The sequence below is a fragment of the Muscardinus avellanarius genome (assembly GCF_963383645.1).
Source record: "Muscardinus avellanarius genome assembly, chromosome: 3".
In the NCBI taxonomy this organism is placed as follows: Eukaryota; Metazoa; Chordata; class Mammalia; order Rodentia; family Gliridae; genus Muscardinus; species Muscardinus avellanarius.
In genome coordinates this window covers 14,938,259-14,954,917 of record NC_137788.1, presented here as the reverse complement: position 1 = coordinate 14,954,917, position 16,659 = coordinate 14,938,259, and the positions used below count along the sequence as shown (strand labels likewise).

General features: G+C 43.8%; 1 protein-coding gene across 1 annotated transcript in view; it reads left to right on the top strand.

The window, feature by feature from the left end:
* Positions 1-297: 297 nt before the first annotated feature.
* UBR4 (ubiquitin protein ligase E3 component n-recognin 4) overlaps positions 298-16,659 on the top strand; it is a gene marked incomplete at both ends in the record, with an annotated part of 142,096 nt that continues 125,734 nt past the window's right edge. Inside the window, 7 exons of the mRNA XM_080690743.1 lie at positions 298-473; positions 11,837-11,934; positions 13,296-13,399; positions 14,340-14,469; positions 14,659-14,798; positions 15,669-15,771; positions 15,906-16,047. Coding sequence (XP_080546869.1) covers positions 298-473; positions 11,837-11,934; positions 13,296-13,399; positions 14,340-14,469; positions 14,659-14,798; positions 15,669-15,771; positions 15,906-16,047 — 893 coding nt within the window. The remainder of the gene's footprint in view (positions 474-11,836; positions 11,935-13,295; positions 13,400-14,339; positions 14,470-14,658; positions 14,799-15,668; positions 15,772-15,905; positions 16,048-16,659) is intronic.

Sequence of the window (16,659 nt, the reverse complement as noted above, 5' to 3'; positions counted from 1 at the left end):
AGGGCTTTGGGAAGCCGCAGGGCTCCCACGTGCAGGAGGCTCCCGCGCAGGCGCACAAGGCAACCCGCCCTCCGGCCAGCGCCGCGTTCTGCGCAGGCGCAGGCCTCCGGCCCGCCCCCAGGCCGCGCCCGCCGCTCTGCCCGAGCGCAGAGGCCGTCCGCGGGCGCGTCGCGTCTTTCGGCGGGCGACGGCGGCGCGCCGTTTGACGCAACCGATTGCGTCACTTCCGCCCCTCCCGGGAGGCGGCGCTGGGCCGGTGGCAAGCCCCCGGAGGGAGCCGCAGTAGTACCACGGAAGATGGCGACGAGCGGCGGCGAGGAGGCGGCGGCGGCGGCGCCGGCGCCCGGGGCCCCGGCAGCGGGGCCCGACACGACCCCGGGCTGGGAGGTGGCCGTGCGGCCTCTGCTGTCCGCGTCCTACTCCGCCTTCGAGATGAAGGAGTTGCCGCAGCTGGTGGCCTCGGTCATCGAGAGGTACCGGGCGGCGGCCCCGGCGGGCGGCTCGGGGGGGAGGGGAGGTCGAGGCGGATCGTCTACACCCGCTTCCCGGGCGTCCTCCCGACTCTCGGCAACTCCCGCCCCAGCCACGGCCTCGGGGCTCCCGGGCCAGGGCGACCCGGCTCGTCCGGGCTTCCTCCCGCCAGCCCCAGGTAAGTCATCGGTGCCTCGACTTCCCCGCTGGAGTCAAAGTTTCGCGGCGGCCCTCGCGGGAGGGCGTGGCCCGACACGTTCGCGAGTGACTTCGCGATGCTCCGCGCGGGGGAAGGTCCTCGGGGCTGCCCCTGTGCGGAGGTCAGGGCATGGATGAGTTTGCATTTCTCGCTCGCACTCGTCCCCCCCGGCCTGGGCCGGGATGCCGCCCGGGGTTTCGGATCGGAGACGCGATTTAGTAACGGTCTCTCCGCGGTGCTGCAATCGCCGGGGGCACGTGCTGTTTCTGCGGCTGAAGCCGCTGGGTACCGCTGATGACTTTTCTTTCGACTTTGCCATGACTTGTACAGTTCTGCCGTAACGGTCTTTAATTAAAAACATCGCAGCGTGTTGATTCTGCGAGATCATTTCCCCCGAAGGAATGTGTTCTTTCTCTCTCAATAAAATCATCTTCAGACTCTTTCGCAAACGGACTGTTTATTGGCCTACTGCTACGTTTGTCTTTTTGCAGAGATTCTGAGATCTCGAGAGCCGAGTTAGGAAGGCCGTGATCTCAGACTGTCTGTCGCCCCTTTTCTTGACGTACTGTGCTCACTCAGAGTGGTCTTTTCGTTAGCGTAGTAGTAGACTGAACGCTTTTACGGCCAATTTCACTTTCATTTTCCCTGCAGTTGCTAACTGGGTCATTTTATCTTCTTGCCAACACGGGTACACATAAATGTTATGCAGAAGGTTAGACGTTGCTGTTTGTTATTCAAGGGAGGCCCATGATTGACACATTATTTATTAATGTTGTTCTTAGGCTTGTGACATTTTGAATACAGATTTTTTTTTGTTGTTAGTTGGTTTTACTGGGGTGTTTTCCCACTGAGATACACCCTACACCATAAGCCATTATTATTATCATCGTCACTATCATTATTATTGTTAGTGATACTGGGGATTTAAACCAGGGGTGTTTTACCTCTGAGCTACACCCTCAGCCCTACTTTTTATTTTTATTTATTTATTTTTTTAAACAAGGTCTCACTAAGTTGCAGAGGACCTCACTAAATAGCCGAGGCTGGCTATGAGTCTGTGATCTTCCTGTCTCAGCTTCCCAAGTACTGGGATTACAAGTGTGTCACCACGCCCAGCTTCTTTATTATTTCTTTCTTTATTTTTGAAGCAGGTTCTTGCTGAGTTTCCCAGGCTGGCCTAAAACCTGCTATCCTCCTGTCCCAGCTTTCCAGGTAGTAGGATTATAGTCATGTGCCACCCAACTGGGGCTGAATACATAATTACCAACCGATTATAATAAAATAATGGTTGGGTTTGGTAACCAGAATGAACAGATGGATTTTCTTACCTATTTATTAAGTCCCGAAAATATAAACAAATATCAGAGATATTACTGGCAGGTTATGTAGCCTCTTTTTTTGTGTGGTGTGGTTCTGGGAATTGAACCCAAGGGCATTCTAGTTCTCAGCTGCATTCCAGCACTTTTATTTTATTTTGCTTTTGGTATTGAGGAATGAACCTAGGGGCATTCTACCTCTGAGTTTCATGCCTGGCCCTTTTTAAATTTTTTTGTTTTGAAACAGGGTCTTGCTACATTGATGATAGTCTCACTGTGTTGTTGAGGCTAGTCTTAAACCTCTGATCCTCCTGTGTTAGCCTCCCAAGTACTGGAGTTACAGGCTTGTACCAACACTTCTGGCCAACAGTGTACTACTTTCTCTCACTCTCTTTTTTTTTTTTTTTTTTTTTTGGCATTTGAGAGCATTCTACCTCTGAGCTAGACCCCTAGCTCTGTTTTATTTTATTTACTTTTTTTTTTTTTTTTTTTTTGCAGTACTAGGGATGAAACCCAGGGGGATTTTACCTCTGAGCTATACTCTTGGCCCTATTTTTTAATATTTTATTTTGAAACAGGTTCTCACTGAGTTGCAAAGCACCTCACTAAGTAGCTGGGGCTGGCCCCAAACCTGGATCCTCCTGTCTCAGCCTCCCTCCCAAATGCTGGGATTACAAGTGTGTGCCACCACACCCGGCCTGATATATATATATTTATTTATTTTTGGGGTACTGGGGATGGGACTTGGGCTTTTCTACATCCAGGTTATACTCCCAGACCTATTTTATACTTTATTTGAAAACAGGGTCTGAGTAGCTGAGAGCCTTACTAAGTAGCTGAGGCTGGCTTCAAACCTAAGCAGTCCTCCTGCTTCAGCCCAAGCTCTGGGATTACAAGCGTGTGCCACCATGCCCAGGTTATTATTATTATTATTATTTTTTAAATTTTGAAACAGTTTCACTAAGTTGCAGAGGGCCTCACTAAGTAGCTGAGGCTGCCCACAAACTGCCCAGCTCTGATTTATTTTTTTTTGAAACAGAATCTCATTAAGTTGCTCAGACTGTAACTTGCAATCCTCCTGCTTTTAGAATACTTTCATGTTTTATGGATGTGAATTGAGGACATTATAATATTGATAACTCTGCACACATTTTGTATTCTGGGACCATGTCTTTTAAACTGTAATAGTTAAGGCTGGGTATGGTGATGCAGGCTTGTAATCCCAGCATTTGTGAGGCTGAGACAGGATTGCACAGGTTTGAAGCCAGCCTCAGTTACTTAGTGAGGCTCTCAGCAACTTAGTGAGACCTTGTTTCCAAATAAAATATAAAATAGGTCTGGGAGTATAGCCCAGAGGTAGAAAGCCCCTGGGTTCCATCTACACACACACACACACACACACACACACACACACACACACACAAATAAATATAATAGTTAAGCAAACATTTAAATCTGTCAAATGAGCCAAAGCCAAATACATCAACTGAAAATACAACTGAATTTTGCCAGTTTAGTGCTAGGGACCCCCCTCACATCCTTTATTAGCTGAGATAATCAAGAGCTGTTTGTGTTTGTAGACACTAGTGTAAGAACTTTATAGTTTAGAAAAGTCCAAACTGCTGGGTGTTTAGTAATGTGAGGTTTCATTGGAAGGCGAGATCTTTGAAGGCCTTGTTTGGTTTGTGGGGTTCAGTTACTTTGAAAGCCTGTTATATGTCATCTTTAGGTCCTGTGAAAGGAGTATGATCATTAGGAGAGTTGCTGGAAGGACTGTCTGGCTCACACATTCTTCACAGTGTAGGGCAAGTCAACATACCACGTGTTCAGTAATTTAGAGCACTGGGCCAGCAAACTGTTTGTAAAGGACCAGATAGTAAATAGTCACAGGTTCTGTGGTCTGTATGGACTGTTCAGCTTAGCCGTTGCAGACGTAAGCAGCCATACACAATACTGCCTATGAGTGAACGGATCATTCTCTTTAAAATGTTATATTTGGAAACTGGAATCTGAATTTCATATGAAGTTCATGTGTCACAGAATATTCAGTGGTAAAAAAGTTTAAAAACAGCTGGGCGTGGTGGCGCATGCTTATATCCCAGCATTTGGGAGGCTGAGACAGGATCCTGGTTCGAGGACAGCCCCAGTTACTTAGTAAGGCCCTTTGCAGCTCAGTGAGACCCTGTTTCAAAAAATAAAGACTAAAAAATAGTGCTGGGGGCATAGCCTGGAGGTAGAATGCCCTTGGGTTTCATCCCCAGTACCACAAAAAAAAAAAAAAAAAAAAAGTTTAAAAACAGCCTGGTATGGTGGTGCCCGCTTGTAAGCCCATTACTTGGGAGGCTGAGACAGGAGGATCACAGGTTTGAGGACAGCCTCAGCAAGTACTGAGACTCTGGTCAATCTAGCAAGACTCTGTTTCCAAATAAAAAATAAAATAAGGCTGGGGAATGCCTCTGGGTTCAATCTCCACACACACACACACACACACACACACACACACAGAAAAGTATAAAAACTACTCTTAGCTGTGGGCTGTACAAAGATAGGCAACTGGCTAGACTTGACCTGCCAGTCATCTTTGCTGACCCTTGCCTTAGAACACAATTTTTTTTTTTTTCCCGGTAATGGGGATGGGACCCAGGGGCATTCTACCTCTGAGCTACACCCCCAGCCCTACTTTTTATTCTTTATTTTGAAACAGGGTCTCACTAAGTAGTTGAGGCTGTCCATAAACTGCAATCCTCCTATCTCAGCCTCCCAGATGCTGGGATTAGAAGCATACACCACCATGGCCAGCTTAGAACACAAATTTTCTGATGCTATTAGTTTCCTAAAAGTTTTCCTGCCGGGCGTGGAGGCACACACTTGGAATTCCAACATTTGGGAGGCTGAGAAGGAGGATTGCAGTTCCAAGACAGCCTTAGCTGCTTAGTGAGGCCCTTTGCAACTCAGCGAGACCTTGTTTCAAAATAAAGAATAAAAAATAGAGCTAGGTGTGTAGCTCAGAGGTAGAATGCCCTGGGTTCCTTCCCTAGTACTGCAAAAAAAAAAAAAAAAAAAAAAAAGAAAGAAAGAAAGAAAAGGATTTTTTTTTATTTGCCTTTCCAAAAAGTGAAATAAGTGTCTCAGAATTGTGGGACTATGTTTTGCATATAGTTTGTTTACAGAGTAGTGTACCAGATGCTAAGGTGAGCTTTTTTCTAGCTAATCGCAGGTTTAGATGCCTTGGTCGCTGCTTTACTTGTGTGGTTGCCACTCCTGTCTGTCTTCGGAGGTTCCCTGTTTCTTTTTTCTTTTTCTGGCACTAGGGGTTGAACACAGGGGTGCTATACACTGTACTGCACTCCTAGCCCTGTTTTGTTTGGTACTGAGAATTGAACCCAGGGGTATTCTACCTCCTAGCTAAACACCCAGCCCTATTTTATTTTTATTTTGAAACAGGGTCTTACTAAGTTGCTGAGGCTGGTCTTGAATCTGTGATCCTCCTGTCTCAGCCTCCGAAATACTGGGATTACAGGTGTGGGACACCATACCCAGCTTCCCCAGCTTTTTAAATTTTTATTTTGAAATGGTCTTGCTGAGATGCTAAGGCCTCAACTTGTATTCTTTACCAGCCTCCCAAATACTGGAATTACAAGTGTGTGGTGGTGTCACCATACCAAAGGTCTTTGTTTCTTTCAATTGTTATGCCAGCCCTGTTCTTTTTCCTTGTTTCAAGGGACCTTCTATTTTATTTTTTTCTTTTTCTTTTTGCGGTACCAGGGATGGAACCCAAGGGCATTCTACCTCCGAGCTACATCCTCAGCTCTAGTTTTTATTCTTTATTTTGAAACAGGGTCTTACTGAGCTTTAAAGGGCCTCACTAAGTAGCTCTCTGTGAATCACGATCCTCCTGTTTCAGCCTCCCAAATTCTGGTCTTTCAAGCGTGCGTACTACTCCTGGCTGGGACCTTTATTTAGTGTGGCAGTCTACTATTCTCTGCTTTCCTTCTTGATGTCTTGACTTATACTAGCTTTTGCTTCCTGTCTGGAAGCCTGCTCATCCATTGAATTCCTCTCCTTTGATTGTTGGGTGTGATTCATCTAAGATTAATCAGTATTTCATTTTCTACTTCGTATTTTCAATCATCCTTTTATAGTTGAAGTTGACCATCTGATGAAAAGGTAGATTAAAATTTCTTAGGTCTAGACTTGTTTGGTAAGTTTGACTTTAATCAATTTGTGAACCAAACAAAGGAGGCGTAGATTAGAATAGTAAGGCATACTCTCAAAAATGTTATTTTATTTGTGTGTGTATGTGTGTGTCTGTACACCTTTGTACGTACATACATATATTTTGGTACTCAAGATTGAACCCAGGGGCATTCTACCTTTGAGCTATGCTCCCAGCCCCCCTTTTAAAATAATTTTTTTTTTGACACTGGGAATTGAACCCAGGGGATATTCTACCTCTGAGCAAAACTCTCAGCCCTATTTTATATTTTGAAACAGTGTCTCACTAAGTTGCAGAGGGCCTTACTAAGTTGTTTAGGCTGGCTGCAAACCTGAAATCCTCCTCATGTCTCAGCCTCCCAGGTACTCAGAGGAATTATAAGCATGTACCACCATGCCCCACTTATTTTTTATTTTGAAACTAGGTTGCTGAGGTTGGCCTTGAACCTGTGATTCTCCTGTCTCAGCCTCTTAATTACTGGGATTACATGTGCTACCATGCCCTGCTGTAGTTAGATTATTAAAAGAAAAAGATACCTGAGTCATATTCTTTCTTTTTTTTTTTTTGCGGTATTGGGGATGGAACCCAGGGATATTCTACCTCCAAGCTACACCCTTCACCCTATTTTTTATTCTTTATTTTGCGACAGGGTCTCACTGAGTTGCAAAGGACCTCACTAAGTAGTAGCTGAGGCTGTCCTTGAATGTTATCCTCCTGTCTAAGCCTCCCAAATGCTGGGATAACAAGTGTACGCCACCATGCCTGTCTCATTTCCATTTTTATTGTGTATAGCTAGCATGTCTTTAGGTAGTAAAGTCTTAAAATGTTTTAAGCATGATTACTTTTTTTATCATTGTGTGTGTGTGTGTGTGTGTGTGTGTGTGAGAGAGAGAGAGAGAAAGAGAGAGATAGATAGATAGATAGATAGATAGATATAGAGAGATTGATTGATTCTGGGGATGGAACGTAGGAGCTTTTCTACCTCCGGGCTATACTCTCAGATCAATTTTATATTTTATTTGGAAACAGGGTCTCACTAAGTTGCTGAGAGCCTCACTAAGTAGCTGAGGATGGCTTTGAACCTGTGTGATTTTCCTGTCTCAGCCTCCCAAGAGTGGGGATTACAAGCGTGGGGCAACACGGGACGCCTGGCAAGCATGATTACTTTTTGAGACCAGAAATGAAGTTAGAACTTGTACATACCATAAATTGGGTAATTAGTAGAATTGCTGAATGTAGCTTTCTGTGTCAAGGTACAGAAAATTCCTTTCTTGAACTCTGTGTAAGATATGTTGGTGAGAATAGTTGTCATTAGACAATTTAATGGAGTCTTTATAGATTTTTTTTTTTTTTTGGTGGTATTGAGGGTGGAACCCAAAGGCTTTCTACCTCCGGGCTATACTCCCAGATCCATTTTATATTTTATTTGGAAACAGGGTCTCACTAAGTAGCTGAGAGTCTCACTAAGTAGCTGAGGCTGGCTTCGAACCTGTGTGATTCTCCTGTCTCAGCCTCCCGAGTGCAGGGATTACAAGCGTGTGCCACCACGCCCGGCTCTTTATAGATTTTTTTAAACCCAAAAAACAAAAACCCCCAAACCACCTTTCCCTGGAGGCAGCCTTTCCTTGGCTGATCTGGCTGCCTTAGTGTTAAGACTCTGACAGTCTTTGCCTCCAAGATATTTGATAGAATTTAGGGCAAAGTTAGTTATTTGGGAAGGAGGAGGCTGTTATAATCCCATTAGGTACTGCATAATCATTTCCTAAAAATCTTGAAATACTAATTTTGATATACTAATGATATACTGATGCTATTATCTTTGCATTTATAGGTAGGACATAAGTTAATGATTGATCTGCAGAAAAAAGCCTACCATCAAAAGATGTTGTCTAATTGTGAGATAGTCCTGGTGATAAATGTTTCTATGTTTTTGTGTCACATTCACAAGTTGCCAAGAGTGTGAGGGAAGTCTTTGAAAGAAATCGCTTAGTTCTTTGCTTAACAACCACAGAATGAACATACATGTGTGTGAGATATAAAATATATAATATGTAACAAGTTGCATATACAACTTTAAGTATTATGAAACCAGTTGAGTTCTTTACTTTGGAATTTATTAATCGATAAAGTAAGAGGCACATGAGGTTTATGAAAGATGAGCGGAATGTTACTGCGAAGGGGAGGGAGGTGAATCCTAGTCTTTTATTGTGCTCCCTCCTCAGATTTCCAACTCTTCCTAAAGAGAGCAGGATATTTCTAGACCCCGGTCGACTCTTTTTTCCCTTACACATCAAGTTGGATTTCTGTGACCCTGCTGCTCAGTTGCTATTTTCCTTTGTAATCTGCATTGCATTTGTTTATTATGGAATAGACAGGGCTCAGATTCCATGTCTGTCAGCAGTGTTTCAACCTCAGCCGTGCTAGGATTTGTTGCAGTGTGTTAGAGGGAGCAGGTGTTTGGGAAGACAGCTTGACCGCCAGAGGAATGGCTTTCCTCTCAGTTCCTTACTTTTTTCCTCTGTGTTACACTTTGCGCTATGTAACTATAGTTATTATAACTATGTGAGTGTTACGCAGCTTCTTCTCTCTTCCCTTTCCCCCTTAACCTCCTGCCCTGTGTTCTGCTTTTCCTTTCCTTAGCATACTCTGGTGTTTGGTGTCTATCGGTTTCATAGGGAGTGAGGGCAGACGGGGAAGTTTAGGGGCACATTTTTATTAGGTGACTCATGTACAATGTTTCTTTAAAGTCAAGACATATGACAATGAAACCAGTCATGGATGGCGCGTGCCTGTGATTCCTGCTACTGCTTGCTACTCGGGGCTGAACTGGAGCGTCATGAGTTCAAGACCATCCTGAGCAACATAGTGAGATTGTGTCTCCTAAGGAGAAATGGCAATGTCCATCACTTCTCCTTCAAGACAGACAGACAGACAGACACACACACACACACACACACACACACACACACACACTTTGTTTTTATAGTACTGGTGATGGAAACCAGGTACCTCTAACATTGAGCTCTGTCACCAACCCCTTTTTCTCCTAACTTGCTCAGGCTGGCCTTGAACTTGTGATTCTCCTGCCTCAACCTCCTGAGTAGCCAGGATTACAGGTGTGCCCCACCACACCTGCCAAATCTTTTTAAAACTAATGTTTCCCAGCCTTATCTTTAGTTGCCTTAAACAAATTGCAAGTGGACCTGAAGAGGGTTCTGTTTTTCCTCTGCCAATGTTGATCTCTCCCCAAAGTGCATTTTTTGTTTTCTTGTTGGAATACAGCTGTTGTGTTTTCTTTTTTTGTGTGTGTGCATGTGTGTGTGTGTTACTTTGGGTTGAACCCAGGGGCGTTTTACCTCTGAGCTTCACCTCCAACACTATTTTATTTTTTATTTGAAACAGGGTCTTACTAAGTTTAGAGGGCCTTGCTGGCCATGACCTTGTGATCCTCCTGTTTCAGCCTCCCAAGTACTGGGATTACAAGTGTGTGTCACTGTGCCTTACTGGCTGTTGTATATTCTAGGGGAACAAATTGAGCTAGTTAAATAAAAATGGGGTTCTCAAGGCCCTAGGTCGTGCACACTCTGTGCCCATACACACAGCAACACAAACAAAACAACGGGGTGACACTGGGCCCAGGCACTTAAATGAATTTATTATGGTAATATTTTGGGGTGTTTCATCACCAGAATGGGAGTAAGTTCATCTTTTGGATAGATGGTTTTGCCCTTAGATTTAGTAAACCTGTTCACCTGAAACAAGGGGTTAAACATCTCTGAGCTTTTAAAATAGAGCAGAGAAGCTAGGCATGTTGGCGCACACCTGTGATCTCAGTACTTGGGTGGCTTAGACAGGAGGATCAGATTGAGGCCAGTCTCAGCAACAGTGAAATCCTGTTTAAAAAAAAAACCAACAAAAAAATCTAGGGCTGGGGTTGTAGTTTGGAGATAAAATGCCTCTGGGTTCAATTTCCAGTACCAAAAACTTAAAAATAGCACAGAGAAGGTAAGTGACTCAGTAAGATAGTAAATTATAGAATGGGAAAACCTTAGAACAAGGAATAAGAAAATAAAAGGATGGAAGTGGAGCAGAGACGTAGTAGGTGAAGTAGAAGCACAGGGACTTAGGGCTTGCTGCAGTGTGTGCGAGCCTTACCGATGAACCAACCGGTCACCAGGAACCTGCTGCTTAGTGCTTAACGGTTTCTATCTTTTAAAATTTCTCATGACAAATGGGAAACGTGATCTTTGATGGGCAGGAAACCTTGTATATCATAGGTGTTTCCTATTTTTTCTTGGTGAAGAAGCTGTTCTAAAATAAGGGACTAATCTTTGACACTCACGCCTTTACTCCTTGGTAAATCTCCAAACAGTGGGCTTCCTGCACGGCCAGTCCCTGTGCCACTGAGGTGGCACATCGCGAGCAGAGGCTCCTTCCACACACTGCCGTGTCTTCGGCTCGCGTGTTCATTTGGCAAGTGGATAGCCTTGCTGGCAGTGAAGGGAGCGCCAGCTCTGTTTACGTTTCCCTTCCAAGGCTGGTATTTCTTGCTGTGAATTAACTCACTGAGGAAACCATTGAGCCGTATTTCCCTGCTCTTTCCATATAAGATACATTTTAGTCTTTCCTCTGCCCTGTGTTTCGTGGTTTGATAGAGAAAATGACTTAAATGTATCCAGCCTTCAGACCTAGTTAGGCTCCAGATTTTCACAGAAGAGGGCACATTTCCTCATCCAAAGATAAGAACATGGTTCAAAAACTATCAGATCCTGTGTGATCTGCTTCGAATCCATCCTATTTCTAGTGCTGTACAGAGGCAGGGGTTATTGAGTGGTGTGGACTCTCATTCTCTGGGAGTGAATTTGAGGTGTTAGCACTGATCAGGATTTCTTACTTTTTTTTTTTTTTGTGGTACTGGGGGTGGAACCCAGAGGCTTTCTACCTCCGGGCTATACTCCCAGACCTATTTTTGGAAACAGGGTCTCACTAAGTTATGAGAGCCTCACTAAGTAGCTGAGGCTGGCTTCGAACCTGTGCGATCCTCCTGTCTCAGCCGCCCAAGTGTGGGGGATTACAAGCGTGCGCCACCACACCCGGCTTAGGATTTCTTACTTTGACCTATTGGTTCTTTTCAAGTCACTGCATTCTGGGTTAGCGTTTTGGTTTTTCAAAGTTGATGAATCTGCATTCTCACTAACAGTATTTTGAGTACTCTAGTTTACCTTTTGGTTATTAATAATGAAGGTGTTAGCTCTAGGTCTTTGCTAATCAGTAATACAGGACAAATTGGTATCCTATTATGTTTTTGTTTGCATTAGTTCTAAATGTGTTTGAAAATATTTTATTAGCCTCTGCTTACTAAGTGAGCCCTGATACCTTGAATATATTTAATTATAATAATTTAGGTTTCACTTTCCCAATTTTTTTTTTTTTTTTTTTTTTTTTTTGGTGGTATTGGAAATTGAACCCAGGGCCTCATCTGTGCCACTTCCCCAGTCCCTAATCTTGAATATAGGGATGATAATACTGCCTACACGTAGGGCTGCTGAAAGGGTTCAGTAAGGTAATTGCTATAAAGGGATGTGTGGCGTTAGCAGGCACTAACTGAATGTTGGCTGGCTTGTTTCCTTGCAGCGAGTCTGAAATCCTGCACCACGAGAAGCAGTATGAGCCATTCTACTCATCTTTTGTTGCACTTTCCACACACTACGTTACAACAGTCTGCAGCTTGAGTAAGTATTCTGCCCGTCACTCCCTCCCAAGGGTTTTTGAATAGGGGGATTGTTTATCCTCATGTCCCAGCATCTGAACAAGTTGTTAATGAAGTCCACGTTTCAGCACTCCTAAGCTGTTCTTCTAAGAGCAGAGAGCACAGTCAGCTGTGTGGGGTTCCACAGCTCCCTCCCCAGCTGAGTGGCCCAGGTATGGAGCTTGGACACCTGCTGATAAGCATTGAGTCAGCCTCCATTTCCTTGGTCCTCGAGAGCATCTTACTAGTGTTTCCAGTAATTACTGGCCTGTGAATTTCTTGGGGGGCAGTTGTGGTAGATACTGACCTTATTGGTTTTGGTGAGACTGTGAATTCTCCTCTTGCATTCTCTGCTTTATGAAGATATTTCAATTTCAGCTCCCCATTTTTTGAATTTTCCGACACGCAATGTGACTAAGCTCTATTTTACAGAATTTCTGGATTTTTGTATTTTTAGTATTTTTTATCCTAACTAATGCAGTTCTGAATAATGCTAATTATTTGCTTGAATAGTGTGCTAAGCAAGTTAACTAGAGGAAACTATAGCGTTGTTGAATACTTTTTATTGTCTAGTGCTGTTTACTATATGTAAACTGGCAGCTGCTAGAAGAACTACATTAGTCTGAAGAGAGTTTTTGCAGCAAGCTCCTTGCAGAAAGTCTTTTAGAACTTGTAGGAAAAGAGAGGAGGTTACTCTAGTGGTCAGGAACAGGAACTGGAGAGGCCGACCTGGATTTAAATTTACCTGTGCAGCCAGGCGTGGTGGTGCACACTTGTAATTCCCGCGCTTGGTAGGCAGAGACTGGAGGATCATGCAGGTTCGAAGCCAGCCGTGCTGGCTTAAGAGACCCTGTTTCAAAAAAAAAAAAAAAAAAAAAAAGGTAGGTCTGGGAGTGTAGCCCGGAGGTAGAAGGGCTTCCAGGAACCCCAGTACCACCAAAAAAAAAAAAAAAAAAATAAATAAATAAATTTACCTGTGCAACCTTGGGCAAATCATTTAACTTCTCTGTTCTTAAGTTTGCTCATCTATTAAACATGGGAGGGGATTATATCTACCTTATAGAATTGGTCTACGGACTACCTGATCAATATATGTGAAGTGCTTGACACTTTTATTGTAATGTAAATATTTCCCATTATAGTCATTTTAATTTCTAGAAAATGTAAGATTAATGAATCTATAAGCAATTTATGGTTGTTATCTCCAAAATGCCTTTGTTTGCTATTTGGTTGTTGGTTTTAATAATTATTACCATGGCACAATATTGGGAATCTTGGACATATGGCGCTCAGTGTCTTGTTGCTTGACTCACTCTGATTAAGCAAGGTCCATTCCTTCCTCAGTTCCCAGGAACCAGCTTCAGTCGGTGGCAGCAGCCTGTAAAGTCCTCATTGAGTTTTCTCTCCTGCGTCTTGAGAATCCAGATGAGGCTTGTGCTGTGTCCCAGGTGAGAGTGATGGGTCCACTTCTGGCCCTTATTTTGAAGTAGGCTTGTGACTAATCAGTGGGATTGATGGAGAACAGATAGCACAGAGGTTGGTAAACTTCTGAAATTGGAGAGTAAATCTTTCGCAGGCCATCAGATACCTGTTGCAAATAGTCAACTTTGCTTTTGTACTGTGGACACAGTCATAGATCATATGAACTCTGACTGTGCTCCATTAACTTTATTTACAAGCCGGGCGTGGTGGCGCACGCTTGTCATCCCAGCATTCGGGAGGCTGAGACCTGGAGGATCGCAGTTCACGGACGGCCTCAGCTATTTAGTGAGGCCCTCTGCAACTCAGTGAGACCCTGTTTCAAAATAAAGAATAAAAAATAGGGCAGGGGGTATAGCTTGGAGGTTGAATGCCCCTGGGTTTCATCCCCAGACCTGCAAAAAAACAACAACAAAAAAACCAACTTTATTTTCAGAGACAGGAAGCGGCCTGGATTGGGGCTGTGATTTGTCAACTTTGTTGGATATGGTGTTTTTTTCCCCCAAGGATTACAAATTTATGTACATATAGGGGCTGGTCGACAAGGGTCTAGGCTCCAGAAAAAGGGACCAATCACTGCTCAGCTCTGGCTGACTGTTGCCATATAGAAATGGAGGCTCAGAGTTGTGAATTATTGACAGATGTAAAATAACTCTGGATTTGTATGTGAAAACTTCCATTAAAGAAAAAAGTTAGCCAAGCTTTAAGTTGAAAAATAGTGTGAAAATAGTAAGACACATCTACCAGCTAGGTAGGGCCTGAGAACGGTCAGTGTTCAGTTTCTATTTTGGTGTGCCTTTTCCTCAAATTGCAATATTTTAGATGAACCTATATTTGTCCCTGTGCCAGTAGAATTCCTCAAAACATAGAATCTCCTGAAAGACATACCTGTATCTGTCTTCTTTTCAGAAACACTTGATTCTCCTAATCAAGGGCCTGTGCACTGGCTGTAGTCGCCTAGACAGAACTGAAATCATTACCTTCACAGCAATGATGAAATCTGCCAAGCTGCCTCAGACGGTGAAGACTCTTTCAGATGGTGCGTGCTTCTCCACAGACCGGGTCCGTGGCCATCTCGGGGGCTGGTGCTGTCTTCTGGTGGCACTCTGCTCACTCGCTCGCTCACTCCTTTCTTTCTTTCTTTCTTTCTTTCTTTCTTTCTTTCTTTCTTTCTTTCTTTCTTTCTTTCTTTCTTTCTTTCTTTCTTTTTGTGTTTGTTATGTTACAGTGGAAGATCAGAAGGAGCTGGCCTCACCAGTAAGCCCTGAGCTGAGGCAGAAGGAGGTACAAATGAATTTTTTGAACCAGCTGACCTCAGTTTTTAACCCTAGAACTGTAACCTCACCACCCATCAGTCCACAGACTCTGGTAAGTTTCTTCAGCCAAATATCCTCATCTCAGTCATGGCATGGTGGCCCATGCCTGTAATTCTAGTACTGGGGAAGCTAAGACAGGAGGATGACAGGGTCAGAGCCAGTCTTAGCAACTTGACTGGGTGCTCAGCAACTCACTGAGACCCTGCTTCCAAATAAAGAATATAGTAGGGTGGGGTGTAGCTTAGAGGTGGAATGTCCCTGGATTCAATCCCTAGCACCGCAACAAAACAAAGCAAACCCCAAACCAAATATCCTCATCTCTGTGGATTTTGTTAAAATGATAACATTAGGGAACAAAGTTGGGAATTTGTGATACATAGTCACATACTACACGCAGCCTTTTGGTCAAGGATGAACTACATATTTGACGGTGGCCCCATACACTTTTATGGCCTATGACCCCATAGCCATTTTAGCTTGTGTAAGTATATCTGAGATGTTTGCGCAGTGACACAGTCGCCCAACAATGCATTTCTTAGAATGTGTTTCTTCCAGTGCGTTGCACATGATAGAAAAGAAGAACACAAAAAGAAGTAAAATTCACCTCAGTGTATTCTGTGTAGTTATTACAGTTTTAATGACTTTCTAGGCATTTTTCAATGCAAATAAACATAAAGACCAAGTAGTGTCCATAAAAGGTATCACTGTGTACTATCTGAAGAATATATATTGTTCAAAACTATATATTATTCCCTCTTATTAAAAATAGCCCATATTATCTCCCGGCACTAAGGAGGAATGTCCCCATCATCACCTGGGGGTCTGAGAGTACTTACGGACTTCGCTTACTTTTCACCGCCCAGCAGGCCGGCCGGCAGTGAACAGGTGGTAGCGTCTTGACAGGCCCCGTGTGTCTTTTCAGGTGGAAGGAGAAAATGATGAGCAGTCATCCACAGATCAGGCCTCTGCAGTCAAAACCAAGAATGTGTTCATAGCTCAGAACGTGGCTAGTCTTCAGGAGCTTGGTAAGACTTCGGCTGCTGTCAGAACGATGGTTTCTCTGCTTACAGAAACTTCTTAAGCTTGCTTTCTCCACCTGGAGATGAATCAGGTGTTCAGCAGAGACTTGTGTATGAAGTTGTGCCTTTCATTAATACAGGCGGCTCTGAGAAGTTACTGCGTGTGTGTTTGAACCTGCCGTATTTCCTGCGCTACATCAATCGCTTCCAGGATGCAGTCTCTGCTAACTCTTTCTTCATCATGCCTGCAACGGTAGCAGATGCTACTGCTGTTCGTAACGGGTAAGGTCTTTTTGGAGCACGTGCTTTACTTCCTAATCACACGAGGTATGCTTGGTTCATTTTTATGGCATGCTAATTTTTTTTTCTTGTGGTACTGAGACTTGAACCTAGGGGTGTTCTGAGTTACACCTCCAAGCGCTATCTTATTTATTTCTTTTTTAATTAATTTTTTTTTGTGTGTGTGTGGGTCTGAGGATGGAACCCAGGGGCATTTGACCTCCAAACTTAACCCCCTGTCCTATTTTTTATTCTTTATTTTGAAACAGGGTCTCACTAAGTTGCGAGGGCCTCACTAAGTAGCTGAGGCTGGCTTGGAACCAGGATCCTCCTCCCAAATGCTGGGATTACAAGCATGGTGTGCCTGTGTCCTATCTTACTTTGAAACAAGGTTTCAGTAAGTTGCTGAGACTGGCTGAGAACCTCCAATATTCTTGTCTCAGGTTCCCAACCACTGGGTTCACAGGCATGTAACACTGTATCTGGCTTGATTTTTTCTTTTTTCTTTTTTTTTTTTTTTTTTTCGTCTGGGGATGGAATCCAGGAGAATTTGACCTGAGCTACACCTCCTACCCTATTTTTTATTCTTTATTTTGAAACCGGGTCTCACTGAGT